Source organism: Amblyomma maculatum, chromosome 10, assembly GCF_055883805.1.
Source record: "Amblyomma maculatum isolate TAMU_Amacu chromosome 10, ASM5588380v1, whole genome shotgun sequence".
Lineage (NCBI taxonomy): Eukaryota > Metazoa > Arthropoda > Arachnida > Ixodida > Ixodidae > Amblyomma > Amblyomma maculatum.
The window spans coordinates 9,419,443-9,446,583 of NC_139353.1; the positions used below are offsets into that span (position 1 = coordinate 9,419,443).

The following is a 27,141-nucleotide window of genomic DNA, read 5'->3' on the forward strand; positions in this document are numbered from 1 at the left end:
TTCCCGATCCGGTGGCCAGGTAATAGAAAGGGGGAATGCACGTGCCTCTTGAGAAATGTGAGGATTAAACCTGTTTCGCCCTGCATTACTCTAAAGAAACAGTCGCCTGTCCGATGACGTTGTTGCATCCAGTGGTTAAGAACCTGTTAAGATTTCCTCGGCGTGCAATTGAGAAAGCACTCCAAGGCCACATAATATGAATTTAGCTGCGCTCACTCACTATATTTCAGAATCTGTAGAGTCATATGAGGAGCCATTCTATTCCCATCAAGCAGTGTTCCTTACAAGGGTACCCGCCTAATATACTTACCACACTTCATAATGCTTCCGGGCTGGGTGCTTTGTTTTGTGTTAGTATTAATCGTGGGAGTCGTTTTACCCTGGGTGGTCAAAAGAAAGCGCCAACTTCGGATCTTTCGGAGGCTTGGCATTCCTGGACCAGAAGGGAGATTTTTCAGCGGTAATTTGTCTGAACTAAGGGAGGATCAAATCAAGGTGAGTACTTTGATTGACTATCGTCTCTCTGGGTATTACGTGCTGTTTGGTTGCGAGCTTACCAGATTAAGAGTGAAAGAATGATAACTGCTCGTAGAGACAGCCATCAAGTATTACACTTATCTGCAAGGATAACATAGCAGTGAAGTGGGAATTCAAGGCTTGAATATTAAAACAATAGTTGCAGCTAGAAGGGGACTTAAGCAGCGATATCCTTTGTAGCCACTTCTATGAATGATTGACATCAGGGAGATTGAACGGATATTAAAATTGAGCGATATGTTAACGATGTCAAGGTGACAGAGGAGAGAATTGGAATCTTTCTGCATAACGGGACTGATATATCAACCCCATCATACCATATATATATATATATATATATATATATATATATATATATATATATATATATATATATATATATATATATATATAGCATAAGTAAATAGACGTACTTGGTTGCTAGAGGTTACATACAAGTGAAAAATTGCTTCATACTGTTTCCAAGTTTATTTGTAGTCGACGTTTCGGCAGGAGCCCTGCCTTTCTCAAGTCTTGAGAAAGGCAGGGCTCCTGCCGAAACGTCGACTACAAATAAACATGGAAAGAGTATGAAGCAATTTTTCACTTGTATATATATATATATATATATATATATATATATATATATATATATGAGAGTGGGCACTTCTTAGAGACACATTTATTTGTTGTCGACGTTTTGGTCGGAGCCCGACCTTTATCAAGACTGTTACATCACTTGGGAATGCCTTTTTAAAGAGTCACAGCTGCAAAACAAACAAAACAATAAAGCAGCCAGGAGTAAAGACGGTTCACGACAAATTAAAAAAAAAAAAAAAAGAGAGAGACAAAAAGGGGAGGGATAAAATGTGGAAGGAGGGCGGGTTTGAGGACTGGGGGACGCTCGAGACAAGAACAAACAAGAGCGCACGGACAAACGCAGGGCGTGGTGGCTTCTTCGGTCAGTGTAAGGTCAAATTGATGTTGTAGGGGATGTGGCGTGTGCGGTCGCGGGCTTTCGTGAGGGAACACTGCTTAGCACTCGGAGTTGGAGTGAATAGTCACCTCTGAGTCCACTGAACACTAAGCCCGTCGTATTTCGTGTTTGTTTTTTTTTTTTTTTTTTTTTTAGCCGGGCTTCGCAGTGCGGACCACAGAACGGGTCAATAGCAGCGATGTGTGGAATTCGGAAACGCTCCAACCTCTCCCCTCTGGCCTCGCCTTTCATTGCTAAAAAAAAAAGGAAAAAAGGAAAGCGGCCGAGAGACTGTAGCGTGAGCTAGACCTCTGAATCTCTCTTCAATTATCATTTAACCGAAAACTCAGGAGGCTAGAAGTCTTCGGTGATAAGTGAATAATAATTTTGTATAAGAGAGAAACCATTTTAAATAGATTTGAAGATTATTTGGTTTGGGGAGCATGTATAAAGGAAAGGGTCCTAGGTTTCTCGTTAAGAGCCTGTTGAATGGCATTAAATTTGTGAATAAAATAAGATTCACGCTGTTCACGTTCTCGAGTGTTCTTGAAGCCCCCTTGGAGAATAGTTACATTTAGTGAATCGAACGAGTGATGTTCTATATATATACATATATATATATATATATATATATATATATATATATATATATATATATATATATATATATATATATATATATATATATATATATATATATATATATATATATTAGTGTGTGTATATGTATATGTATATGTCAGAACAATGATTGTACAATTGTTCTAGTGCATGCTCCAATCATCTCAAGAAAGTTGCGGCGTTTCTAAGATGGATATTTGAAGAGAAAATGTAGAGTCGTAAACGTATTTACCCACAGTGCTGTAAAGGCTCCTCGCTATTTGCATAAAAGATGGCGAAAACGGCTTGAAGAGCCAGAGATAGTGAACCGTAAAGAAAACGAAAAGGACCACAGCTATTAAAAACTTCTGGAGTTCTGGGGACATAACAAGTATGAATTAATTCGGATAATCAGTAGGCTTGATGTTTGCCAACGTTGTTTTGTATTAGAAACTTACATAAATTTGGAGGTTGAACTGGGGCGGAGGACAGTAGGCAGACCTGCTTTGGGAACGCAGAGAGCCACTAATAACGAGGCCGTACAAGATGATAGGGATCGCCACTATAGAAGCACGTGAAGAAGGAACGCCAGGTGCAATATAAAGAACGGCAAAGGTAAGTTCATTAGAAGTGCTTGGCACCAGTGAGTGTAGGACAGTACCGTACCTCACTCGATGTATGCTCTCGGGGTGAGTAGGTTGTATCCGATGTGCCGTGTCACTGCTCAATTTTAAAGCGGTAGAGTCAATGATCCAGGTCTTCATGAAATCTGGTGGTGTCAGAATTGTGAATAAATCTTTATAACTAAATCTTCCCGGTAGAACCAGCAAAAAAGAATCATTCTTCTTCTCAAAAAGTATGACAACCTTATGACATATACTGCTTTCTTAAATGCAGAAGATGGTCTATTGATCCATTCTTTACAAATGTTGATACCAGACTGGCAAGTACTATAAGCAAACTTGTTAATAAGGTTAGCATAGCGGCTTGTATATGGGGTTTATGTTCGAAAGCAAATCAGGCTATGTATGAGTGGAGGTCCTGAAAATTTCGACCTTTTAGTTTTCTTTATTCTGCCCTGCACTGCGAACAACACGGCTACCTTGACGGTATCGCTACTATCGAGACAGCTGGAGTCGAACCCGAGAGATAATAAAACCCAAACTTTGCAACTTCGCGCTCCTAGCTGCCGCCCCGTGGAAACATTTATTTTAAATACTAGTACTAAACTCCAGTTTTCTTCGGCACAGAAGGAGATTGTAATTTTATATTCTTTAATATACATGCTGGCTGTTTGTAAAAATTTTCGTCTAAAACCGCTCTTTCAAATTAATAATTCATGGAGCGAAGTTCCTCTGATATTGGCACGCTTCTCCAGTTCAGAACTACAAAGTGAAAATGAGGCAGTCTCTCGCGTTGCGGGAGTCTTTCTTTCATGTCATGTGCTCTGCGGCGACGCTCTCGCCGCAGGCGAGCTGCTTTCGAAACGCTGTAAGTGACAGTTGCGACGACGCCAAACTCACCATCCCTACCCCTCACACACAACCTCCTGCCACAGATCGCACTTAGTTGAAATAATGGCATAAATTTAAGGGAATATTAGGCTTTTTAAAGGGAATATAATTTTCTCCTTCTCTAAATTTTCTTTAAAGAGGGTCAGTTTTGAAAGGGAATGATTTTTTTTTTTTTTTTTTACCGTTCTCCTGCTTCTGTAGATTAAATATACATGCCTGATCTTTTGACCAAAACAAAAGGCTCCAAAGTTAACCGTCCCATTGTTATAACATCTATATTGCATGCACCCACACTTAATCGATGACTTTCTCAGATACCTCTTCGTTATCTGAAATCACTCGCCATTCACTGCGTCTATATACAAATTTCACAAGCAGTTCAAAATATCACAAAGAAAAAGCAAACAATCCAAGCTGTGGTGAATGTGGCTCATAGGTGAGAACGTCCGCCACATTTCTATTGGAAGGCTGAGCGTGCATGGACTAGCGGAGAGGTGATTATAGAGGGATAGATGTAATGATAAAACGCGTGTACATGCTAACATAAATACTCTTAAAAATAAGATGTCTCGCTTCCCCGCGCAACCGTTCACTTTATTGTCGCGAATTGAACGTTTGGCATCTCATGTGCTGGATATTCGACTACACCAAACAACGAAACGTGACAAACTGAAAAACATTTTAATACCCCCTTGATGTAGGCAGTCAGCCATTTTTTAATTATCTAAGATACTTTTTTGTAAAATATTTCCGCGGCATTCTTTTCCCTCCTAGCGCTCTCTTTAACCAATCCGCAATGAAGAGCAGCATGTCTGTTCGTTTCTCTGCGAGAAAAAGAATTTGTCTCGATGATAATTGATAATTGTCTCTGCAAATTTTATAATAGATTATAAAATAATTTGCCAGCTACAATCAAGTCCCTAAATTTATGGACTCATTTCCAGTTCTCTACAAATACGGAGGCATTGTGTCGATTCAGACTTGCTTGAATTTGTATCTCACCGGGAAACAAAATGACCCAACCAAACAATTACTTTGCTGGAAATTGAAGATCAATTAGACACATTTGTAGTGCATTTATGACTTCAAAACTTGAAGTTCCGCTATTCTCTTTCTTCTACAATGTCGAGCAGATTACGGGACAATGGATCCAGGAGTACGGAAAGGTGTTCGGCATCTTTATCGGCAACAACCCTTACGTAATAATCACTGAACCAGACATGGTGAGGGAGTGCCTCGTTAAGGAGTGTTCCGTGTTTCGAGATCGATCTCAATGGCCAATGGAACCTGAACCGATGAAGAGCAGCGTCATTTGCCTCAAAGGTAAGAATTTCCCCTAGAATTTTCTTTCTTTGATTATTGTCACTTTCACGGTTTACTCTTTCTGATACCTGTCTTTTTATTCTTCTTGGTACCTGCAAAACTTCTGAAATAGGTCTTACAGCTCCATTCACAAACACTGTGTTAATGCATCGTATCCTTAAAGCAGAGAAAGAATACAGCAAGGTACTGAGAAAAAATGCAGGGTTGATTACGGTACTCCTTAATGCCAAATTTGAGCACAACTATTCACACATTTCTGCGATATATTGAGGCAAATGTTTTCAGAGATGCTCTTATGTATGTATGTATGTATGTATGTATGTATGTATGTATGTATGTATGTATGTATGTATGTATGTATGTATGTATGTATGTATGTATGTATGTATGTATGTATGCATGCATGCATGCATGCATGCATGCATGCATGCATGCATGTATGTATGTATGTATGTATGTATGTATGTATGTATGTATGTATGTATGTATGTATGTATGTATGTATGTATGTATGTATGTATGTATGTATGTATGTATGTATGTATGTATGTATGTATGTATGTATGTATGTATGTATGTATGTATGCATGCATGCATGCATGTATGCATGTGTGCATGTATGCATGTATGTATGTATGTATGTATGTATGTATGTATGTATGTATGTATGTATGTATGTATGTATGTATGTATGTATGTATGTATGTATGTATGTATGTATGCATGCATGCATGCATGCATGCATGCATGCATGCATGTATGTATGTATGTATGTATGTATGTATGTATGTATGTATGTATGTATGTATGTATGTATGTATGTATGTATGTATGTATGTATGTATGTATGTACGTACGTACGTACGTATGTATGTGCAGTTACAAAGCACACTATCATTCTCACAAGCCAAGAAAAATTTCCCCGAAAAAAAAAAAAAGAAATAAGAGCCACGAGTGAGCGGCGCAGAGCTTATGGCTCATCTTTTCTTCTGGGACTTTTTCACTTGTGCTGCCCAGCTTTTTTACTACGGCTTTCGTACAGTTGGAAATACGTCATCCTGACCTTCGGAAAAAGTATTCGTAATATGAAATCCCGAGCAAATGAATTGCTAAGGAATCTGCTATTATTTTCGTTGCTCGAAAGAATGGCTGCCAAAAAGGTGTTCAATTTTTGGACAAATTAGCTACAAAACACGATTTAATTTAACAGAAATTAGTCTGGTTCACATCTGCCATGTTCTCTGGTACAACCCTGCAGTCACAAAAAACAAAATGTGCTAAACGTTGTGCGCTAGCCGAAATCTTCTCATCAAAAACGACCGCCGCCGTACTGCGCTCAACATGCTGCCCCAGAGAGAAATGGCGCCCCCCTGAAAGCGCAGCTGGATATTCATGCAGCCCACACTCAAGATTCGGTTAAAGGCAACATTATTACTCAAACGTAGACGCCTGAACAGCCGTAGCAATAGCTCAGTTAGTGGAAGAACCGGACACGAAATTCGAAGATCGTGGCTTCATTTCCGCTTTGAATTTATTCAATTATTTTAAATCCGTAATATCACCACAGTACTAATTTAAGACAGTTGCACGAATTCTAAAAATCCCCTATGCTTTTATTACCATAGCCGACTATCGAATTCTTCCGGCTTTGGAAGATATGTCATTTTCAACCTTGCAATAAATTAGGATCCCGAATATTTACGTGCCCATTAATGTTAAATTTGAGGTAATGTGAAACGTGTGGAATGTCGCAGCTTCATTCTTTTGATAAGGTTGTGAAATGATGTGCGAATTCACATTTTGAGTGAAGTAAGTACGCCAGAAGGTGGTGTATATTACAAAAATGTCTCCATGGCAATGGGTCTTAGGCTGTATACGTGCACATTGCCTTATCCAGACTCCATCTTCAGCCTGCGGACTCCTGACAACTATAGTTTGCAGTTCCAGGAGTACCACCTTTCGGGATGTTGAAGTACCCATTACCACGCCGTACACTTCTGTGTCCCATCTTTGCCTATAGCTCATTCGATGTAGGAAAGATACGGAATCTCACTAGGCCTTCAAGGAGTTGTATTGCAAAGGAACTGTGAGTTGAGCTAGTTGGTGCTTCATTTTTTAAAAATACACAGCGCAACAAACATAGGACAAGCGAGTAGACGGGAACAGCGCTGACTATCAACTGCATGATTTATTGAAAGAACACGAATATATACAAAAATGCTCTGACAACCAAGTGCGCATGTTCGCAGATAAAACAACATTTCACTTTAACCAGTTTCGTCAAGATATGAGATTTCTCGAGGATGAATGATAACAGATGGGGTGCTTACGCATGTGTCAGAATTCTTGTGAATGAGATAGGCTTCTTTTAATTCTCGTGTTAATTTCTCTCTGTGTTTGTACAACACTGAAGTTTCTTTGAACAGGGGAGTGCAAGGAGGATGCAATGGGGGCTTTTGGCTACATTCCTTGTGCTGTAGTGCCAGGTTCGATGACGGAGCTTTTTCTAGGGAGTTTTCATGTTCTCTTAGCCTTATGTTAAGGCACCTTCCTGACTGACCAATGTAATCTTTTCCGCAAGTAAAAGGCACTCTGTATACCACTCCTTCTGTGCACGGAAGAAAAGCTACATTATATTGTACCTGGCATCCCCCCCGGCCTCCACGTCTTTTTTTGTCTTTTATTTTTCGGTCTACTTTAGCGCAAATGCTGCCTAGTTTTATGGGCGCAGAAAACATGACCTGCACTCCATACCTGTATAAAGAAACTTCAGTGTTGTACAAACACAGAGAGAAATTAACACGAGAATTAAAAGAAGCCTATCTCATTCACAAGAATTCTGACACATGCGTAAGCACCCCATCTGTTATCATTCATCCTCGAGAAATCTCATATCTTGACGAAACTGGTTAAAGTGAAATGTTGTTTTATCTGCGAACATGCGTACTTGGTTGTCAGAGCATTTTTGTATATATTCGTGTTCTTTCAATAAATCATGCAGTTGATAGCGCTGTTCCCGTCTACTCGCTTGTCCTATGTTTTTTGCGCTGTGTATTTTTAAAAAAAAGAGTTGTATTGTTTTGCCGGAGTGCAAAATAGGGCAGTTTAAAGTTATCTCCAGATCTCAGCTCAAATTACAAATTAGGCAGTGTTTGTTCTTTTGCTATGTGCTTCTGTTTCTTTCTGCTGCTTACTCAGTAGCTGTATCGAGCACCAGTGTTTTCTGTATTTGATTTCATTCCGGTGCCCGCCTAAACTAAGCGTACAGCGCTAAAACCAAACCACCGGAGTGCTATTAGGGATCCAATAATCACCAGCATATTTGTCGTGCGTGCTGCAGGGAATGATTGGAAGCGTGTTCGGGGCGTGCTCAACGGCAGCTTCACGGCGGCCAAGATCAAGCTCATGATGCCCACCATGTCCCGCTGTGCACGTGTGACCCTGGAGCTGCTGGACGAGGTGGCGGACACGGGAAAACCCGCCGACATAACAAGCATCGCTAAGGGATGCAGCATAGACGTCATCGCAAAGTGCGCACTCGCCTGGCAGGTGAGAATGTCGGCACAGACGAACTCACTGTCTCGGTATACATCACAGCGGCCATTACAATACTTTCGAAAAGGCAATTCAAATGACAAGATATTTACAGAGCCATATTTTGCACATTTTGACAGAATAACCGGTCTAAAACCGAATAAATATCATGACTGCCATTACAGTCACTGCAAATCCTTCTGAGATAAAGTAGACACCTCGTAAAGATTTTATTGATACCTAAATAAATGCCTAACCATCATACCAACGTGTAAGCTCAAAGAGTTCAATGGCCCCAGTCTGCTTGGTTTACCACATGTAAATAAAATGATTCCGTTTAATCTAGAGCAGAGCAATAAGCACATCGTGCACCACGGCCCCTATTGAGGGACTGCTCTTTTTTTTTAATTATATCCTAGTACAGTTGACCGACATACAGTGCGGCGAACCAAGCAGAAACACGGACGGAGAAAGACAAGTGACAACAGGGCTGTCATTCTCCTCTTCCGTGGCCGTTTTCAACGCGACAGTGTTGATAATGTCCTGCCTCAAAAAGCCTGTGTCGGCAGCAATGGCCAAGAGCGAAAAACCCCGATTGGTCGAGAGGGCTATGACGTCAAAGCAACACGACCTCGCCCGGGAATTTGTAATGCACCACAACGCTCAAGTTTGACGTGACGTCATGTTTAAAAAAGGGGGGAAAATATATTAAGGCGAAAGCCTTTAATGGCTCATCGTTGTCAGCAAAAGTGTCACGCTTTTGCGGCGCTCTGATTGGCTGAGGTGGGGATGACGCCATAGAAGTCTCGACCAATCACAGGGCACTATCGTTTGGCAGGCACTGCCAACTCGGGCCTCTTCTTTCACTTGGGAGGATGATATCAGAATCAGCCTGCCAAGACCCTTAATTGCATTCACGTTATCACTAGGCCACGCAGGCACACTCATACGGCTTGGTTGAAACGGGGCTTTATATGTTGGCTGGTAGCTTACGCTATCAGTCATACCGATTCAGGCATCCGTGTTGCGCCTTTCACTTGGCGCTTCCTCGAACGCCACCCCACACAGCCTACAGAGCAGATGCAGTAAACCCAGGAATCAGCAAAGTTTCAAACAAAGGCTTTCGCCTTATCGCACTTTACTTGTCCAAAGTGCCACAAAATTTTTATTCAGATTAAATATTGCCATGTTAGAAAAATAGAGAGAAAAAAAAAACAGAATAGAAAGGCAAGGAAGTTAACCAGGCGATGCCTAGTATACTACCCTACACGTGGGGATGGGAACAAAGGGAGAAAAAGGAAAGAAACAGCGCCAAGGAAAGGAGACTATCGCATGCCCAGGGATCTATAAGAGCGTAAACTTAAAGTCTTGAACTCAACCCCGGGTCCTTTAAATACTTAAGGAACACCTTCACAGATTTCCTTTTGTGATGAAAGAGTAAGGGGGGGGGGGGGGGGGGGGTAGTGTTAACGCTTTATCACAGGGAGCCCACACTGCGCACTCTTTATCCTGGTTCTCACCGTAGCTTACTAAAGATAACTGATGACAACAACTATTACAATTCTATCCTATGCTGCAGCATCTGTGTCTTGAACTCAAGCTCAAAAGAATCTGTTGTTAGGCTGTGAATTTCCCCCAGATACCACTTGCAATTGCTTGAAAGAATGCACGGTGGTATAACTGCAAAGAGAGTTCAATTCACAATTACTTCAAGTTCAAGTTCAAGTTCAAGTTTATTTCATTTTAGCAAGAAAAGGAGGGGCCAGAACTAAAAGCTGTAAAAACAGCTTGACGGGGTCCTGGCCCCCTTACAAGGTTGGCAGAGCAGCAGACAGGAGAAAAAATCAATTCACATGTTTATAGCTAAACACGTTTATACAAATAAAAAACGGGTAAAACGTTGTACAGTTCCTTCTGTACGAACGAAGGAACGTTATAAAATACAGCACAAAGATACAAGGAAAGAAGTGGGAAAGCATTGCTGATACAGAAAACAATAAAACAATGGTACACAATGATGCAAAAAGAAAAATATATATACAAATTCATGACAGCTCTCCTCGACAATAGAGGCTGACATCGTGGTTCGACACGCAAACTGGGTCAAGTCCGGCAAAATGTAGCCTATTCAACAATTTGGGTACAGTATAATGCAGTGACTGTGTATACGCGTATGTGCGAGGTACTGGAACAAGGTATTTTTCTTTATGTCGAGTTTGTCTGCTTCCAGGATTTTCTTTTATGTCTGCAAGTGAAATTATACAACTGCTATTTGATTTTACGTGAGACTTATAAGTCAATATAAGTCTATACTCAAATAACTGGAACACCGAAAGTATATCATACTTGGAAAAAAGCTCTTTGGTGGGATGGAAATAGGTTACACCAGCGATATACCGGACGGCTCTTTTTTGTAATACATGCAGTTTTGATAAATTAGTTATTCCTGTGGTACACCAAACTAGGCTACAGTACTGGAAAAGGGATAACACGAGAGCATTATATAATAGCAGCTTGATTTTAGGAGGTAGAAGATATCTTATTCGGGCCATGACGCCAACAGCTGATGACACTTTCGATTGAATATGGTCAATATGTTCATTCCAAGTCAGGTGGCTCGAAAATACCACTCCGAGTACTTTTACCGAATCTACAAGTTCAATTTGTTCGGTTCCTAGTCGTATGTTTATGCTACCTGTTAAATGTTTTCCTTTCGGTGAGTAACACACAGCTTTTGTTTTGCTCGTGTTAATTTTCAAGCAATTTGCTTTCACCCAGCGATCCAAGTCAATTAAAGCGCTATTTGCTCGTTCTTCAATGTCGATTTCCGTGATCCCGGACAAGAAGATTGTGGTGTCATCTGCGTAGGAGTTAAAAATTACGCCCTGTGTACAGTGTGCCATATCATTAATATAAATAAGAAATAAAAGCGGCCCGAGTATGCTTCCCTGCGGAACGCCAGTGTAAATAGTTTGCAAAGAAGATTTAACATTATTTATTTCTACGTACTGCTTTCGATTTGTAAGGTATGACTTCAGTAGCGCGTAGGGTGTTCCACGGACACCATATCTGTATAATTTTGAAAGAAGGATGTTATGATTTACCAGGTCAAATGCTTTTGAAAAATCTATGTAGATCCCTAGTACTACATGTTTCTTACTAAATGCTTCTATGATAATTTCTTTTTGCGTTAAAAGGGCTGTTTCTGTTGATCGATGCTTCCTAAAACCGTGCTGATAGTCTAAGAGAAAGTTTTGTCGAGAAAAATATGATGTAATTCTAATGTGCAATATTTTTTCTATGCCTTTAGAAAATACTGGCAGTACCGAGATTGGACGGTAATTTGAGAACACGTTTCGGTCTCCAGATTTATGTACTGGAACCACTCGTGCAATCTGCATTGCCCTAGGAAATACACCTGTAGACAAAATTAAATTATATATAAAAGTGACAACGGGACAGATTAAATCAAGTACGTGCTTTACGGGAAGGAGCTGCACACCGCATGCATCCTCAGTTTTACTGTTTTTGATGGACTGAATACAAAAGGACACCTCGGCACAATCAGTAGGACGGAGAAAAAGCGATTGGCTGCCCATAAACTGGGATAGATACGTGTCCGCGTCATATGCACTATCACTTCCAGAACCGTCGCAGTGGTCAGCCTGCCGTACGAAAAACATATTTAAGGCGTCAGCCAGTGCGCTACCATTAAGTTCCTCTCCTTCATGCATAAATGTATCAGGTATACTTTCTTGAGTGCCAGGACGCAGTAGGGAATTAAGCTTTCGCCAAAGCACATCAGTGCGTTTAGCGCTGTCATCAGAAAACATGTTAACAAAATATGCATTTCTTGCTGCACGTAATCTAGAAGTAAGCCTGTTCCGGTAAGACTTAAATTCAGCAAATATTTCTAAATTCTTATCTTTTGCAAATTTGGCATACAAGGCATTTTTATGTTTAATCATGTTCAGTAGTTCTCCCGTTAGCCAAGGTTTTCGGGCTTGTTTTGGTTTTTTTATTGGTGTTAACGGAAAATTTGCGTCATAGAGAGTTTTGAACACGTCAATGAAATTATCATACGCGGCGTCACTATTTCCTGCTTAATAAACAGAATTCCATGCTTCGTTACCAGTTACTTGTTTGCAGCAGCTCATTACACGAGACAATTATAAGCAATGTCATTCCTACAAAGCCAGTTTCTTTGCAGCTCTCACATATTAATCTTATGACTTATAAGAAGCTCGTAACATTAAAGGGCTCTGACCTTTGTTTACGCGAGGCATATCGCTAATGCACCAATATCTATTTCTTTTACCAATAATGACAGCTCAAACACGAGACCCAGTAGTGCTTGTTGCTGCGTACTATTAGACTACTGAATACCCCTGACACACGCTGGAACCCAGACAGTCCTTGTTTCTGTGTTCTTATCTACCATGCTATCCTTAATATCCAAGGAGACGGAACAAGGGTTGAGATTGGAGTCTCAGTTCACACGCCAACGTTTCAACATAAGGACTTATTTTTGGCTAGGCAAGGAACGTCCTCTTGTCGAAATTTCGGCTTATGGGCTGAGGCTCGCCAGTCAAGCCGTGTTCGGGATTCTTTGTGATTGCCTAGCCATCTTCATCTACTTGTTATATGCAATTTTTAGGCGCTTTTGAGTCGTTTCCACAATTGAGGCAATAAAGCGGCTACCTGAAGTAGCTTGTTCAGAGAAAAAGTATTGTATATTATTTAGTGTTAATTTATGAGTGTTCTTGAAAGTGCACTATTTGTTGCGCGCATAAGACGCAGTTCAGAATAGTCCACACATATAGTGGGACCTTTCTTGCCCCGCAGGTGGACTGTCAGCGGAATCCGCAGAATGAATTACTTCAGCACCTGGAGAAAATCACCGATGGCATTCAAGACTCCGTTGTGGTGCTGGCAGTCTTGTTTCTAGGTCTGGGATCATTCTTGGAGTGGTGCTTCAAGCGCAGCAGTTACGGGAAAATCTTCAATCGCGTCATCGATGACCTCCATGAGGTAATCACTGCACCGCGCCCCGGTGTTTTCTTTTCAGAAACTGACACAATGCGTTTTTTTTTTGTGTGTGTGTGTGTGTTGCGATTGGATTTTGCCGAAAGTCTTCCAACCATCAGTTGCCCGCCTAACATGAATGCAGAAGTATGCCAAACTTGTTTCATTCACGGACTGGCCACAAAGTGGGGCAGATGGGGATCAGTCTTTAGGTTAGTACGAAATGCCGAAATGAAGTTTGCCCAGAATTATGACCAATGTTCATGCACAGATTCATCACACATACTTAAGCGGTTGCTCCATGGCCTGATCGTTACGTATCATTTAATGCACTTATAAACTTTGGCAAGGGTTATCGCGTTGTTAAAGTAATTATAGTTTTAACGTACGCCTTTTTTCGAGTTGCTTATTTTGAATTCGGAGTAACTGCTGTTTTCTACACAATACATAACTAACACAACTTTTCTGTGACTATGGACCAGGTGCACTTCAGCATTAGCTGCACATGTGGCGTTATCTGGGGAGCACCGCGTCAAATGGTGGAGGTTTACCCGTGGCCTCTGCGATCGGCTCTGGTGCAACGGTGCGCTTGCTCACACAGGCCACGATTTTAACCTTATTTATGGAGCCATTCCGAAGCCTCCGGGTCAAATGGCAGAGCTTTAATTAATTCTACACAAACCTAACTACAATAATCGAAAGCATCCTTCGTGGTTTCTCAGGGGATAAGGCACTCGGCTACTCACCCCGAGTACAACGACTGTTTATTGTTAGTGTAGAACCACCACGATAGGTCATAATCAGTCATTGGTCAATCATATCATGGTTCCCTCTCTGTTGGCTGGAGAACTTGAAGAAATCGTAGGGGAGACTCACATGTGATTCTCGCGTAGCAGCGCGAAGAGTTCACGAAAAAGCCGACGACAGATACAGAGGAACGAGCACTGATTTCAAACTTTTCATTTTGCTGAATATGCCACCCTTAAGCACAAGACTAAGCACCAGCAGAAAAAAGGAAAGTTGGGAAGGTAACAAAACAACATAAATTGTACATCATACATGACAGAAACAGCCGCCTACTCAGTGTAAGTGGCGGCCCCCTTACACACCCTTCTTCTGCACGAACAATTTTGATCGCCTTGATAATCTCTCGAATACATTGATTTTTGGGTCGAGTCAGAAGAGCACTTTTTTTTTAACAGAGGCCCACAAGGCTTGTTTCGACGAGTTGTAGACTCATTTCCGCGTGCACGGCCATGCACGCTTAGGCATCTGTAGGTCTTCATAACGTATTGCCGTCCAGAGGACAGCGGCACCCGATATGCATTTATTATGGCGAATTATGTATGACTCCACTTTTTCTATTGCACGGGTTCGTATTGTTGCATAGATTGGAGAGCTTCACCCGAGCAGAGGACGTCGTCGTCCACGCGTTTTTTAACTTTCAGCACGTTGCGAGATTTCTGAAGAATATGTAGCATGACAGCAATTTTCTTGCATCTGTTCGGAGCTATAATGTCTTTTTTCTATAAATGTCAGACTATCTGCAGCCCGCCCTTTGCCATTGAAACCACAACAGATACCACGTATTCCGGTTCAGAAAGCCGTTTAGTTTGTCGTTCAGCATATGCTCAAAGACAGCCTGACACTGCAATCTAAACTGCTTTCTCAAGGGTTCTGAGGCAAAGTTTTGTTTCCAGGAGCAGCCGAAAAATTTGTAGAATACACGTGCCGCCAGGAACCTCAGAAGAGACACCTCTTTAAGCAATAGGAACAGCTGTTCGAATAGCAATTCTAGGAGATCAAGACCCAAATAAAGGTTGTAGAGAGGACGCCGCAGCAATAACATGTAAATTCGATTTCCTAACTGCAGTCAGGCCGCTGTTGCTAAACTAATAAGGAAAGAAATAGAAATTGCAAAGTGATCGAAATGTCTCTCGATAGAGGAGAAGTGATGGTCATAAAATTGCATAACAGAGGCGGAGCCCCCACCCGCGCATTTGCTTGAGAGTTACAATAGCATGGTATAATATATCTTAGCAGGAAGCAAAAGTCAACCCGGGATGTGCCCCGTGCAATTATTGTTGCCACACACAACTCATTGTTGGGTGTTATTGATATGTCAACTAATGGCGCAGTAGAGGTGTGTTAGAGTTGGCGTATTATGTAAACTCGAAGCTATGCACGCAAACTAAAGTTCTTTTTTTTTTTTTCTGGACATATGGTCTTTGTAAGTGCCTACAGTTGTACCCTTACAGTAAGGGCGCTGTGAAATGCTTACAACTTCACCATCTCTTCTTCGCTAGATCTGAATTAGACTTTGTCTCTGAAAGTACGACTTGATCAGGAAATGGAAGCTCCCAACGTTTCCATACACAAAAAGTGCGTTAGAATACGAAAAGAAAACGACCAGCGGCCGCAAACCCAATATGTGTATGTTCGAGGCCACCCGGGACATTTTCTGACGGTTATTGAGAAATGACAGCCCTGCAAAATGCCACTGTGCAGTTACAGGATCGTGCAGGATCACCATGTACAAGATACGATTCAATGTGCCGCTTTATTGTGCAGGATTCGCCTGCACGAATTCGGTTCGAGCTATCATACAGGATCACCATGTATAATGTAGAGGGTATTAAGGCGAAAGCCATAGTTGTCTCTTGGATCGCCAGTCCAGTGCTTTACCACTGCGCCACGCCCCGGATTTCTTTTTTCAACATGGTATTTTTTTTACATGCCATATTATTCGAAGCATCATTCACCGCCACATTCGCAACAAATGCATAGCGGAATGCGGAACTCCGCCTTTCAACTTTCCCCACTTTAGTCGCCAAAATGTCTCGTAATTGTTATTCTTCTCCCGATAAGAATACTACCTGCCTCAAATCTTTCCACATGATGCGAAACCAATCTTTATTGAAATAAATGAGTGGACTGCCCTTGGCAAACGTTTCTCAATAAATTTATTGTTTGAATTCGACGGCTGTTGTCAACGTTTGGTGACAAGCCTTGAAAATGCGCTCTGCGGTAGCAAATTATCTGAGCATTGTTCGGTTTCTAGAACGGAAAGACATTTTACGAGCGATTCAATATTTTTTTTTCTTCTGAAAAAAAAATTCCGGCCATAAAAAGGTAAAAAAAAAAGCTTTTTTTTATCCCCAAATCCACATTAGACTATATAAGCGACACCTAACGCCAGGTCCACAATAGGAACGAAAAAGATATCAGACACTTTGGCGGCTAAAATGGTGAAAGGCTAAATCCTGAGTACCGCATTCACCTACGCATTTGTTGCGAATGTGGCGGTCAATGATGCTTCCAGTAAAGAGGGTGACAACTGTTTCACGTTCCTCCCTTCCTTTATGGCATGGTACATGAGTATGCGGAGAATTTGGGACAGGTACTTCGTCTTTTCTATCCTGTAAATCAATTTCAAACCCTGCTGATGCCTGCAATGCCTTCTACTTCGTCTTTTCTATCCTGTAAATCAATTTCAAACGCTGCTGATGCCTGCGATGCCTTCTAGACATCTGGGTCTGCTTCTGTCTGCTCTGCGGTGTGGTGCGGCGTTCGAGGAAGAGGCAAATAAAAGGGAGCACAGACTCCTGGATCGGACGCCCGGTGGGGTCAGCCTTGTGAAGTCGTGATCTGCCGTGACGGTACATCGCGCGCCCCTTGTTGTTGTTGTTGTTGTTGTTGTTGTTGTTGTTGTTGTTGTTGTTGTTGTTGTTGTTGTTGTTGTTGTTGTGGCTGTAGGAAGAAGGAAAAGAAAATGGACGGGCCTGCTACTGGCTCTGTACCTGAGCCACCTCCGCTGCCTGATTGATTTTATATGAAGGGAAAGGCGCGGTAACTGTCTCACTTCTTCTCTGTGGACACCTCAACCGCGACGTAAGGGAAGGGAGGAAGGTGGGAGTGAAAGTGGAAAGAGAGAAAGAGGAGCCGTAGTGAAGGGCTACGGAGTAATTTCGACCACCTGGGGATCTTTAACGTGCGCTGACATCGCACAGCACACGACGCCTCTTCGTTTCGCCTCCATCGAAACGCAGCCGCCGAGGTCGGGTTCGAACCCGGGTACTCCGGCACAGTAGTCGGGCGTCTTACCACTGCACCACCCCGGCGGGGCGCACCTCCGCTGCCTCGTGCACACAGAAAATAGAGGAGAAAGAAAAGGAAGAGGGAGAGAAAGACGCGCGCCGCACAACAGCCGTCGTCCACCACCGAAGCGGTGGCGGGCGCAATGATGGCCTAGAACAGATAAAAATTCGGTGGCAGGCTAGCCCCCGCCGCAAGCGGCGGTGACCAACCTGTCCCAGCCCACTACGAACACAACCAGCATTTCATTGAACGCAAAAACGTTTACCGACGTTCTATAATTTGTCTACAGGAAAGGAAAGAAGCAGAATCTGCCACTCGCGGAGTCTGGCTATCATTCTCAGTGTAGACAAGGGGAGTTATGAAGAGCGTTTCACGATCCGGGGCGTGGCGCAGTGGTAAAGCGCTATGCTAGGGATCCGAGGGATAGAGGTTTGGATTCCCCGGTGGGATACATTTTTTATTGAAGCGAAGAGCTTCACTAGGCTAGTCAACACCGGATCTAGAGTGCGTGTGGTCACTTTGAGCCCACAGCTGCGCATGCGCGAACTCGCCGAGTGATGTCACTAGGGGAGTCGCATGAGCTTGAAGTAAAAAGCTTCGCTACGAGATTCAGAGCCGAGCTTCGCGTGTGCCGTGTTCACAGCCAAGGCCAAATGCGCAGTCCACTCACCAAGCTCTGACAGCGTTGCCTAGCAACGGATAAAAGGTGTGCGACTCCTCCTCATTAAAAAAAATAGTATCCATTAGGAATCGAACCTCCCTCCCTTGGATCCCCAGCCGAGCGCTCTACCGCTGTGCCACGCCCTTTTTTTTTTCCTTTATTTCCGAAGTATACATGAACAACAAATCTTATGCACCGTGAGGATCATAGCGGACTTCCGCGCGACAGATACTGCGATTGGCGCGCAATTTGAAAGTACCAAAGACTAAAATAGTTGTCACTCAATTAGGGTGACGTCAGGGATGTGACGTCACCCATCTGCCGTCAGCTATGAGGACCAAGCGGGAACGAGTGCGCTCCAACGCCGGCGTTCGGCGCTTCTTGCTTTCCGCGAGTGACAGAGACTGCGCCTTTCCTTTCCTGTAAACGAATTATAGAACGCCGGTGAACTTAGACGCGCTCGACATGGAAGCCAAGGAGAGTTTAGCTGCTGACGAACGGCGCAGAAGACTGGAGAAATTAACTTCTGATCCTGAGGTAATCACTGCTTTTCTCTACGTATATCCAGGCATAACAGAGCTAAGACATGTTTATTTCTTTTTTTTAAATATCAGAGTCGCTGCAAAAGCGTAATACTATTGCTGACGACAAAGATGAGCCATTAAAGGCTTTCGCCTTAATAATGTTCTTATCCTCTGCGTGGGACCTCGGCGCCAGATTTCACTCATCCATGTCAATGTCGGCTGCTATTTGGCCGGCAAATTCACCTATATATTTTACCAGCTTTGTTTAATCAAACTTCTTCGGAAAGCTATAAGCTTTCACGTGTTACTCCTTTGGTTCTCTCACAGCTTTTCTAGTTTCTTTCCAATGTTGTTTTCAGCTTAGAGCTGTTCCCTCTTTACCGAATGCTTTTATTTCCGCTCGCTACACAGTAATATACTTTCTCATCCTCTTACCGTTATTGTGGGTGCCACTCAGGAGGGCCGCTGCCACTTTTCTTACTTCGACACCGATTCTCCTTAGGTAATCTGTAAACAAAGTCACTGCACTCCTTTCTTTATCTTTTTTCTGCGCCCTTGCACCTATAAAAGCTGCCAAAAAGGATGAAATTTAGAAGGGTAAATGCTTGGACGTGTTGGTTGATCAACGGAAATAACACAGAGCAAAGACGACAAGCGCAGTGTGTGTATTCTTTCTATGTCCATTACTCTTTTGCACTGTTTCTTTCTACAGTGAACTTTCTTGGTTTTTCTCACTGCAATGTAACATTTAAGGTAATTTTAGGTATCAATGTCGTTTTCGCTTGGCTTTAAAATGACTAACAATGCCATAGCGACGCAGGTGTTCAGCAAATATTTCTTCGGCGTCAAGGTGACCAAGTAAACTAAAGCTACTCTGTCGATGCTCATTACCGTACTAATGGACTCAGCTCCCAAGGAAGCGGGCAGCTGTAAATAAAGGAGCGCATAGTTGACCAACTGCCTGAGTGCTCTGCTAAATGCATGCTCATTGCGGATGGCTATCATGAAACATTATTTTGAAACATTGAGCACTGAGGTGTCAGCGCAGCAAAGGGCTTTCTCAAAAATGTGCCGAAAAGAACGGCATATAATCTGGCCACATCTCTGATTTACCAAATTGGATGAGGTTATGTTCATAAAAAAAATCTTTATTCTCAAGGATCTTTGCTCAATAATATAACAGGTGCAGACTATTTGCTTTAGCTTTGCGTTGAAACTTAGGCGACAGTGGAGCTTACAGAAACGGCGCAAGCTTGATTAGATAAATTCCAGTATAAAACCGAATAGATAACTTACAACTGAACGTATTTCTTTTTTACCTACAGAAAGCGGGGGATCATCGAATACTATATGCGCCGTATAGGCGGTCATGAGCTAAATTCAGCGCATCAAGTTCATCTCCAGCGTTAGACGGTTGCGTGGGCTAGTGAATACGTAAGCTGTCTGACGAATTGCTGTCATCGGCATTTTCTTTCTTCAGGTGATACGTCTGCGCCGAGAGGGCAAGCGACCAGTGGTGCCAGACCTCCTTCAACTAATGCTTGACGCCCAGAAGGTGTCTTCCAAAGGCGGGGAAAACGACAGCCAACCGGCGATTACGGACAAGCAACTTGTGGCTAACGCATTCTTCTCAATGGCGGCGGGCTACGAGACGACGGCCACGATGATGGGGTTCATTCTGTACGAACTGGCCAGGCATCCTGAGGAGCAGGACAGGATCTACGACGAAATGACCGCTGTACGTACAAGACTGGCACTAACGGCCGTTTTCTATTACCTTCGTTCAGGCGAATATTGATCCTACTAAGCGTCTATTTGCAATATCGTGCGCGCACCTATGAACACACAACACAGGTTTCGCCTGCTAGAACAGGGTTCGCATACGCAGATCCAGATGATTTCAATATCAAAGAATATTTCCACTCTATGGTATATACGAGCATTGTAGCTTCTTCTGAGAAATATATGTCATCATCATCAGCCTGATTATACCCACCGCAAGGCGAAGGCCTCTCCCATGTTTCTCCACTTAACCCGGTTCTGTGCTAGCTGCATCCACTTGACCCCTGCGAACTTCTTAACCTCATCCGCCCACCTAACTTTCTGCCGCCCCCTGCTACGCTTTCCTTCCCTTGGAATCCAGTTTGTTACCCTCAGCGACCATCGGTTATCCTCTCTTCGCACTACTTGTCCTGCCCCTGCCCATTTCTTCTTCTTGATTTTTACTAGAATGTCAGTAACTTGAGTTATTTCTCTCACTCTGCACGCTTCCTATCTCTTAATGTTACCCCTGCCATTTTTCGTTTCATAGCCCTCTGATTTGTCCTCAACTTAAGTAGAACCTTCCTGGTTAGCCTCCACGTTTCAGCCCCATAGGTGAGTACAGGTAACATGCAGCTGTTCTATACTTTCCTCTTGAGCGATACCGGTAGGCTGCTAGTCATAATCTGCGAGTGCTAGCAAATGCGCTCCATTCCAATCTTATTCTTCTTGTTATTTCCTTTTCATGATCCGCATCTGCGGTTACTACCTGTCCTAAGTAGACATATTCGCTTACTACTTCCAGTACTTCGCTACCTAATGTAAACTGCTGTTCCTTCCCGAGGCTATTGAATATTGCCTTAGTCTTCTGCATATTAATTTTCAAGCTTACTTTCCTACTTTTTCTGTCTAGGTCATCAATTATTATTTGCAGTTCATCCCCCGAATTACTTAGCAAGGCAATGTCATCAGCAAACCGCAGATTACTGAGATATTCTCCATCTACCCTTATCCCTAACTGCTCCCATTCCAAGTCTCTGAATGCTTCCTCTAAGCAAGCTGTGAATAGTACTGGGAGATCGTGTCTCCTTGCCTAATTCTTTTCTTTATTGGTGAGCGGTGTAACGTATCGGTGAGCGGTGTGACAGGATCGCGCGCAGCAATCAGAGAATACGTGCGGAGTCGCCGCCATGAAGCAAGAAAGAGGGACGCCCTCGCCGTCACGCAGGAAGAGGGGCGGCGAGCATTGGTAAGAGCGCGTGCAGAAATCCGATAACAGGCGCGGTCGCCGCCACGGAGGAAGAGTGGAGCTGAGCTGGGGGGCTGAAAGGGGGGCTGAAAGGGGGACGGGGCTGGTTACGAGGCCGACGCCGACGCCGCGAAAGGCAGGAACGGGCGCCAGAGAGCTGCGCTCTAAAAAGAACAAAGCACCATGTTGACTAGTTGCTTCGCCATGACACGTTCTGAAAGGCACAGTAAGCGAAGTTTAGTAAGCTTGAACAGGTGTTTTGCGGACGAAGGTCGTCGCAAACAGTACCGTCGCGGTGAGTCGTGAAGACTGGGTACCGACGCCAGATCACTGAAAATGCAGCAAACACTTTGTTACGGCGAAGCTAGAGCTTGACCGTAAACACTTTGAACCTCCTCTAATTGAATTAAACAATACCAGAATAGAATTTGCGCAGTCTGTGAAAACTCTCGGCATTTACTTTGCAGCAGATATGTCGTGGAAGGACCATATTAATTACATAGTTCAGAAACTTTGCAGAACAGTTGGTATCATGCGCCGAAATTGCTTTAATTTTCCTACGTCAGTTAACATGTTATTTGACCACTGTTTGTTCTCTTCCATAACCAACTACGGATGTAAGGTGTGGGCAACAACAACAGCTGAAAATATTAGCAAACTCACTGCCTTACAAAAACGTAATATACGCATTGCATGTAAAGTGCCGTATCTCTTCCACACTGCAAGCCTTTTTCATCAACACAACGTTATACAAATGAAGTCCATGTATTAATATAGGCTGTGCTATAAATATAAACTCGCCATCATGAAAACTGATGACTTCTTTCTTACACTTGCTGGGTTAGAGAAAGCAGAACTGTGTATGATGCCCGCGCAGCAGAACCTTGGAATGTTAAGAAATGCCGCACAAACTACGGCAAACAAATGTTGCAGCATACCTTACCGACATTTCTGAACCAGTTGTACTGCTTCTAAAATATAAATTTATCCATTATTTTTCTGAAAGAATTGCCCCAAATGTTCGTGTAGTTCTGTACTGTACAAGTACAATATGTACTGCGTACCGAACGTACATGTTTTCTTTCATGGCGGCAGGGAATAAGCTTAGTCGACATAACTACGGAACCAGCGTGCGGCCGCTGCAGCTTCTAATTGTAATGCAAGCTGTAAGCATGAATACCCGTGAAGAAATTACGAACTTTGACGCCGATAGCCTCCCACGAACAGAGCAGATGCAACTGGTGCGCAGCGTGTTGATTTAAACGAATAACGCAAGAATAAACATACAGCCTATCGGCGCTAGCGAGTTGCTTCATACTTACGAACAACGCTCTATTTCCTCTCGGTATGAACAATCATCCGAGAATGCAATTATGTTTTCAGCGGAATACTTCGTATCTGGTTTGCGTGCGCTCTTTACGAATGAGAAAAATCACCATCCAGTTACTCGACTGAAAGTAGTTGTATGCATCAAATTCTTGAAGCGTTCTGCGTTTAATTTGCTGGGCGAAAACTGCAAATAGATAAAAATTATCATTGCTCATTTCCCCTTGTCAGCAGCAACGCTTCGCTTGTGCATCTTGAATCCACTCTCCGGCTGGTATGGTGCGGATCCGGGCGCATCATGCCGTATACGTAGTTTTTTTTCATGCATTGCTTTTATGCTCCCCACTGAGGTTCACGATATACTCACTAGCACGTGGATAATTCATCTGCCAAACAGGCCCCTGCACATCACAATAACCCGCTTTTTGAAAGGGTTGGCCACAGTGCCGCTCCCGTACATTTTGCGTATACCACGGGGTGGCATACGACTGTACCTTGTTTGTTTGTTTGTTTGTTTGTTTGTTTGTTTGTTTGTTTGTTTGTTTGTTTGTTTGTTTGTTTGTTTGTTTGTTTGTTTGTTTGTTTGTTTGTTTGTTTGTTTGTTTGTTTGTTTGTTTGTTTGTTTGTTTGTTTGTTTGTTTGTTTGTTTGTTTGTTTGTTTGTTTGTTTGTTTGTTTGTAAGCATGGTGGAGGTCTGTAGACAGGAACACCTGGTTTAGTGAGCAATTTCGCTCAGCGTATGAAGGAAAAGTGGGCAGGTAGTGGCCACTGGGAGATGAAGGCGACGTCTTCAGTCTCACAATCTCGGCATCTGAACCCTGCCTCTTAAATGACTTTTTTTTTTCGCAGTTCAAAGGTCGCATGGCGTTTAGCTTCTTGCTCATTTTATGCGTTGTAGCGAGGCGGACTCGACACAATTCCTCCTGTGGCTTGTACCGACAAGTGACCGGTAGCACTATGCTGCCCTCTTCTTTGATGGCACCGTCTCTCCTCCCCTACCTCTAAAAACGTCCCCTGCGAGGTGTCAAGTGCTGTGAAGGGATTAGGTATACAATTGGAAGCGCGAAAAGATATGCGTTAATTCAAAGTACCATCCTTAGATGTAGTCGCAAGTTGGCGTACAACTTGACTAAGGATGCATTTTAAATTGAAAGCGAAGTGGCGAGACAACACTCGGAACGCTGTACGGAGAACAGTTGATGGCCAATTTCGGTACGAAAGAACTTATATATGGCTCCACATGAAGATCCGTTAGTGGTGGCGTACGAGGAAATGGCTCATCAGAGGCGACCTGAGATGGAAAGGCCCTACAACAATTGGATATCCGCTTGTGCATGCGGTCGATCTACTCGCCGCTATAGCAGCTAGAGAACGCCTGTTGCGACAATATTGTTATGGACACCATCGTGTGTTGAGAATACCAGTAACCTCACGCGGACATATCCGCCTAATGGGGCTGGCACGTCTTTCAACATTAAACATTCCGCGGTCATAGCCGGTCAAGGGAGGAAGAATTGTTCCTTCATTCTCTCCCGTTGTTGCAGCACGTATGGTGATTTCACCTCGTGCAATGTTTAGTCTCAGAGTTCACTGTTCGACCCTACCAATGATGTGGTTGTATGGGTCATTGGGATCGCGTGGAGGTGGTAGCCAGTCCTTTTGCATCGTGAACTTGCCATCGGTGTCGGATTGAGATTAGATTAAGCAGAAAAAGAGGCCGCAGACATCTTCGCGCATGATGTGAATGAGCTGTTAAGTTAGCCGATATAGAGTGACTTTGAAAATGAAAAGGTCCTATAATCGAAAAAAGAAATAGATAATAAATAGATCACTCAAAATAATTGCTACTTTTTTTTTTTTTTTGTACGCAAGTTTGCCACAAGGCATACCATAGAAACTCATGTATATTATTTTCCGTAAGGAACCGGAGCAGGCTCCTGCTCTTATCGTTGTCGGTGCGCCATTTAGCGAAGTCCTCTTCCCTGGTTGTAGTTAATCCCACTTCCCGCAGAATCTGTGTCCTTGATGTCCTTGTCCCTAAACAAGTCCACAGCAGATGGCGAACATCCACTTCTTCAGCTGGTGTGGACTTAATCAGCTAAAAAATAATTACGGCTAGAAAAAAAAAAAGATTATACTCGCCCTGCGTTTCAAAGTTGTTTATTTCCATGTTTTTCAGTTGCTCAACAGCCAGACAAGATGCGGAAGCGAGTCGTGTGATTCCAACGGCCACAGTGAATTGAACTATGAACAGCTGCAGAGTCTTCGGCGTTTGGACGCTGTTCTATGCGAGTGTTTGCGAATGTATCCACCCATTGTATCCTTCATCGACAGGAACTGCAACCGCGACATAACCATCAAGGGCTGTCATATACCAGCAGGCATGGGCATTATGGTGCATGTGTGGCACGTTCACCACGACCCCGACTTCTGGCCTGACCCGTATCGGTTCGACCCTGATAGGTTTTATGTGCAGCCTACATCGGATGTTAAGGATCCCAGTGGAGCGTTTTCCAGCACCAGCCGCCACCAGCACCACCCGGGTTCATACCTTCCGTTCGGCCTGGGACCACGGGAGTGCCTTGGACGCCGCTTTGCCATACTTGAACTAAAGATGATGGTGACCAAGATTGTTCAACGCTATCGCCTAGCCCTGCCAGAGGAGGAGGGAAACAAAGGCGGTATCAAGATCAAAGCCCGAGCGTTGCTGATTCACCCAGCGACCGACATCAAGCTACTTGTGCGGAAGCGAAATGCAAACTAACTCATTCGGCAGCGTAAAATGAAGCCAATTGCGAGCCGTCGTCGAAGAAGCTTTCCTTTTATAAATCCAGTATTTGAACAACCCTAGTGCACTATATACAAAATTGCACGCATTTATTTCTATTTTATACCAATGAATAATTATACATTATACGTTTTATATGCCATGAAAAAATCTTCTTGCGATCTTGCGAACAAAATAACTTTACAAGACGTTTAAACAGCATGATGACAACAGTTAGAAATTGAATAAAAAAATTTGAGGTAAACCCAAGGATGAAACAATGCCTTTTTTTTCTACAAAACATAATTTGCGTATATTTCAAGTTTTTTTTATTTTGATGCGTACTGTGTGAATCTCGCAGTTGAACCGGGGACTGAAGGGTATTGGGAAAATTTAATAATGTATTGTTTACCCAATTTTCCTATTATGGCATATGCTACAACGCATCTATTTAAACCGTCGGTCGAATGCAGGCAATTTTCATTTTACATTATACGGCACATAGGCACGGATACCACTGGGTGAACTTGCAAGTATAAACGCCCTAAAACTGAAAGAAAAAAAAGAATTAATATCAAAAATAAACACTAGAGAAGAATTATTTTCGACATACAAAGCAAGCTACACTGATTCGTTTCTTAGGTGTAAAAATTTGGTGTGCGTTATCAGCAGATTTCTTTTTCTTTTTTTCTTTTTTTTTTTTTTGTGCCGTCCAGATAAGCTTCAGAAAATGAAAAACTATTCAGCTCGTGAGGCGGTTATTGTGCGTATGATGTATCCGTTCTGTAAAATCAGCAACAAAACGTAGTGAATTCAAATTACAAAAAAAGTGAAATGTGTGCTGAGTTCACTTTTGAAATTAGTGCCAGGAGCAACGATGAGGGCACGGCCAGCATTTACTGCGCACCTGCGCTCTAGCTCCAAAGGAAGAAATGTGCATGCTATGAGCTCAAATGTTTATTATACAGCCTGATCCCACTTGGAAACACACCAGGAAATTTTATGTTTTTGCAAAAGAATTTCTGTGCGGTTTTTGGCAGGAAATTTGTTGTGACAACAGAACTTTCTGCTGTAACATCAGAATTTTATTTAGTTAAACCAGAAAAGTACTACAGAACTACATAAAAATCTGACGTTTACGACAAAACTACAGAATATTTTTTTTTTTTCATATTTTTGACACTGTTCTATACGCTCGTTCCTCGACTGGGCTGCATTACAAGTACTCCACTGATCCCCTGCAGAGACCTGTCGCTGCACCTGAAAG

The 27,141-nt window shown here is 42.9% G+C and overlaps 1 protein-coding gene and 1 long non-coding RNA gene across 2 annotated transcripts in view; one reads left to right on the plus strand and one right to left on the minus strand.

The window, feature by feature from the left end:
* Positions 1–26,147, plus strand: LOC146175536 (cytochrome P450 3A8-like). Its single transcript, XM_084581925.1, has 6 exons — positions 1–57; positions 4,740–4,929; positions 8,270–8,478; positions 13,309–13,494; positions 20,252–20,509; positions 25,287–26,147. The coding sequence occupies exons 2-6, from the start codon at positions 4,827–4,829 to the stop codon at positions 25,869–25,871; spliced, it is 1,341 nt and encodes a 446-aa protein (XP_084438051.1). The 5' UTR covers positions 1–57; positions 4,740–4,826; the 3' UTR covers positions 25,872–26,147.
* The window catches only part of LOC146175535 (uncharacterized), a 36,475-nt gene that overhangs the window by 3,927 nt on the left and 5,407 nt on the right, over positions 1–27,141 (minus strand). The window contains exons 2-3 of the long non-coding RNA XR_014701422.1: positions 2,759–2,861; positions 311–433 (exon numbers count right to left, since the gene is read on the minus strand). This is a non-coding gene — a long non-coding RNA (uncharacterized LOC146175535). The remainder of the gene's footprint in view (positions 1–310; positions 434–2,758; positions 2,862–27,141) is intronic.

What these genes read in the sequence shown, in the direction of transcription:
- LOC146175536 (XM_084581925.1), top strand. Translation starts at nt 4,827, where the DNA reads ATGGTGAGGGAGTGCCTCGTTAAGGAGTGTTCCGTGTTTCGAGATCGA. An exon ending in AGTGCGCACTCGCCTGGCAG is followed by an intron (nt 8,479 to 13,308) that starts GTGAGAATGTCG and finishes CTTGCCCCGCAG; the next exon opens with GTGGACTGTCAGCGGAATCC. An exon ending in TCATCGATGACCTCCATGAG is followed by an intron (nt 13,495 to 20,251) that starts GTAATCACTGCA and finishes TTCTTTCTTCAG; the next exon opens with GTGATACGTCTGCGCCGAGA.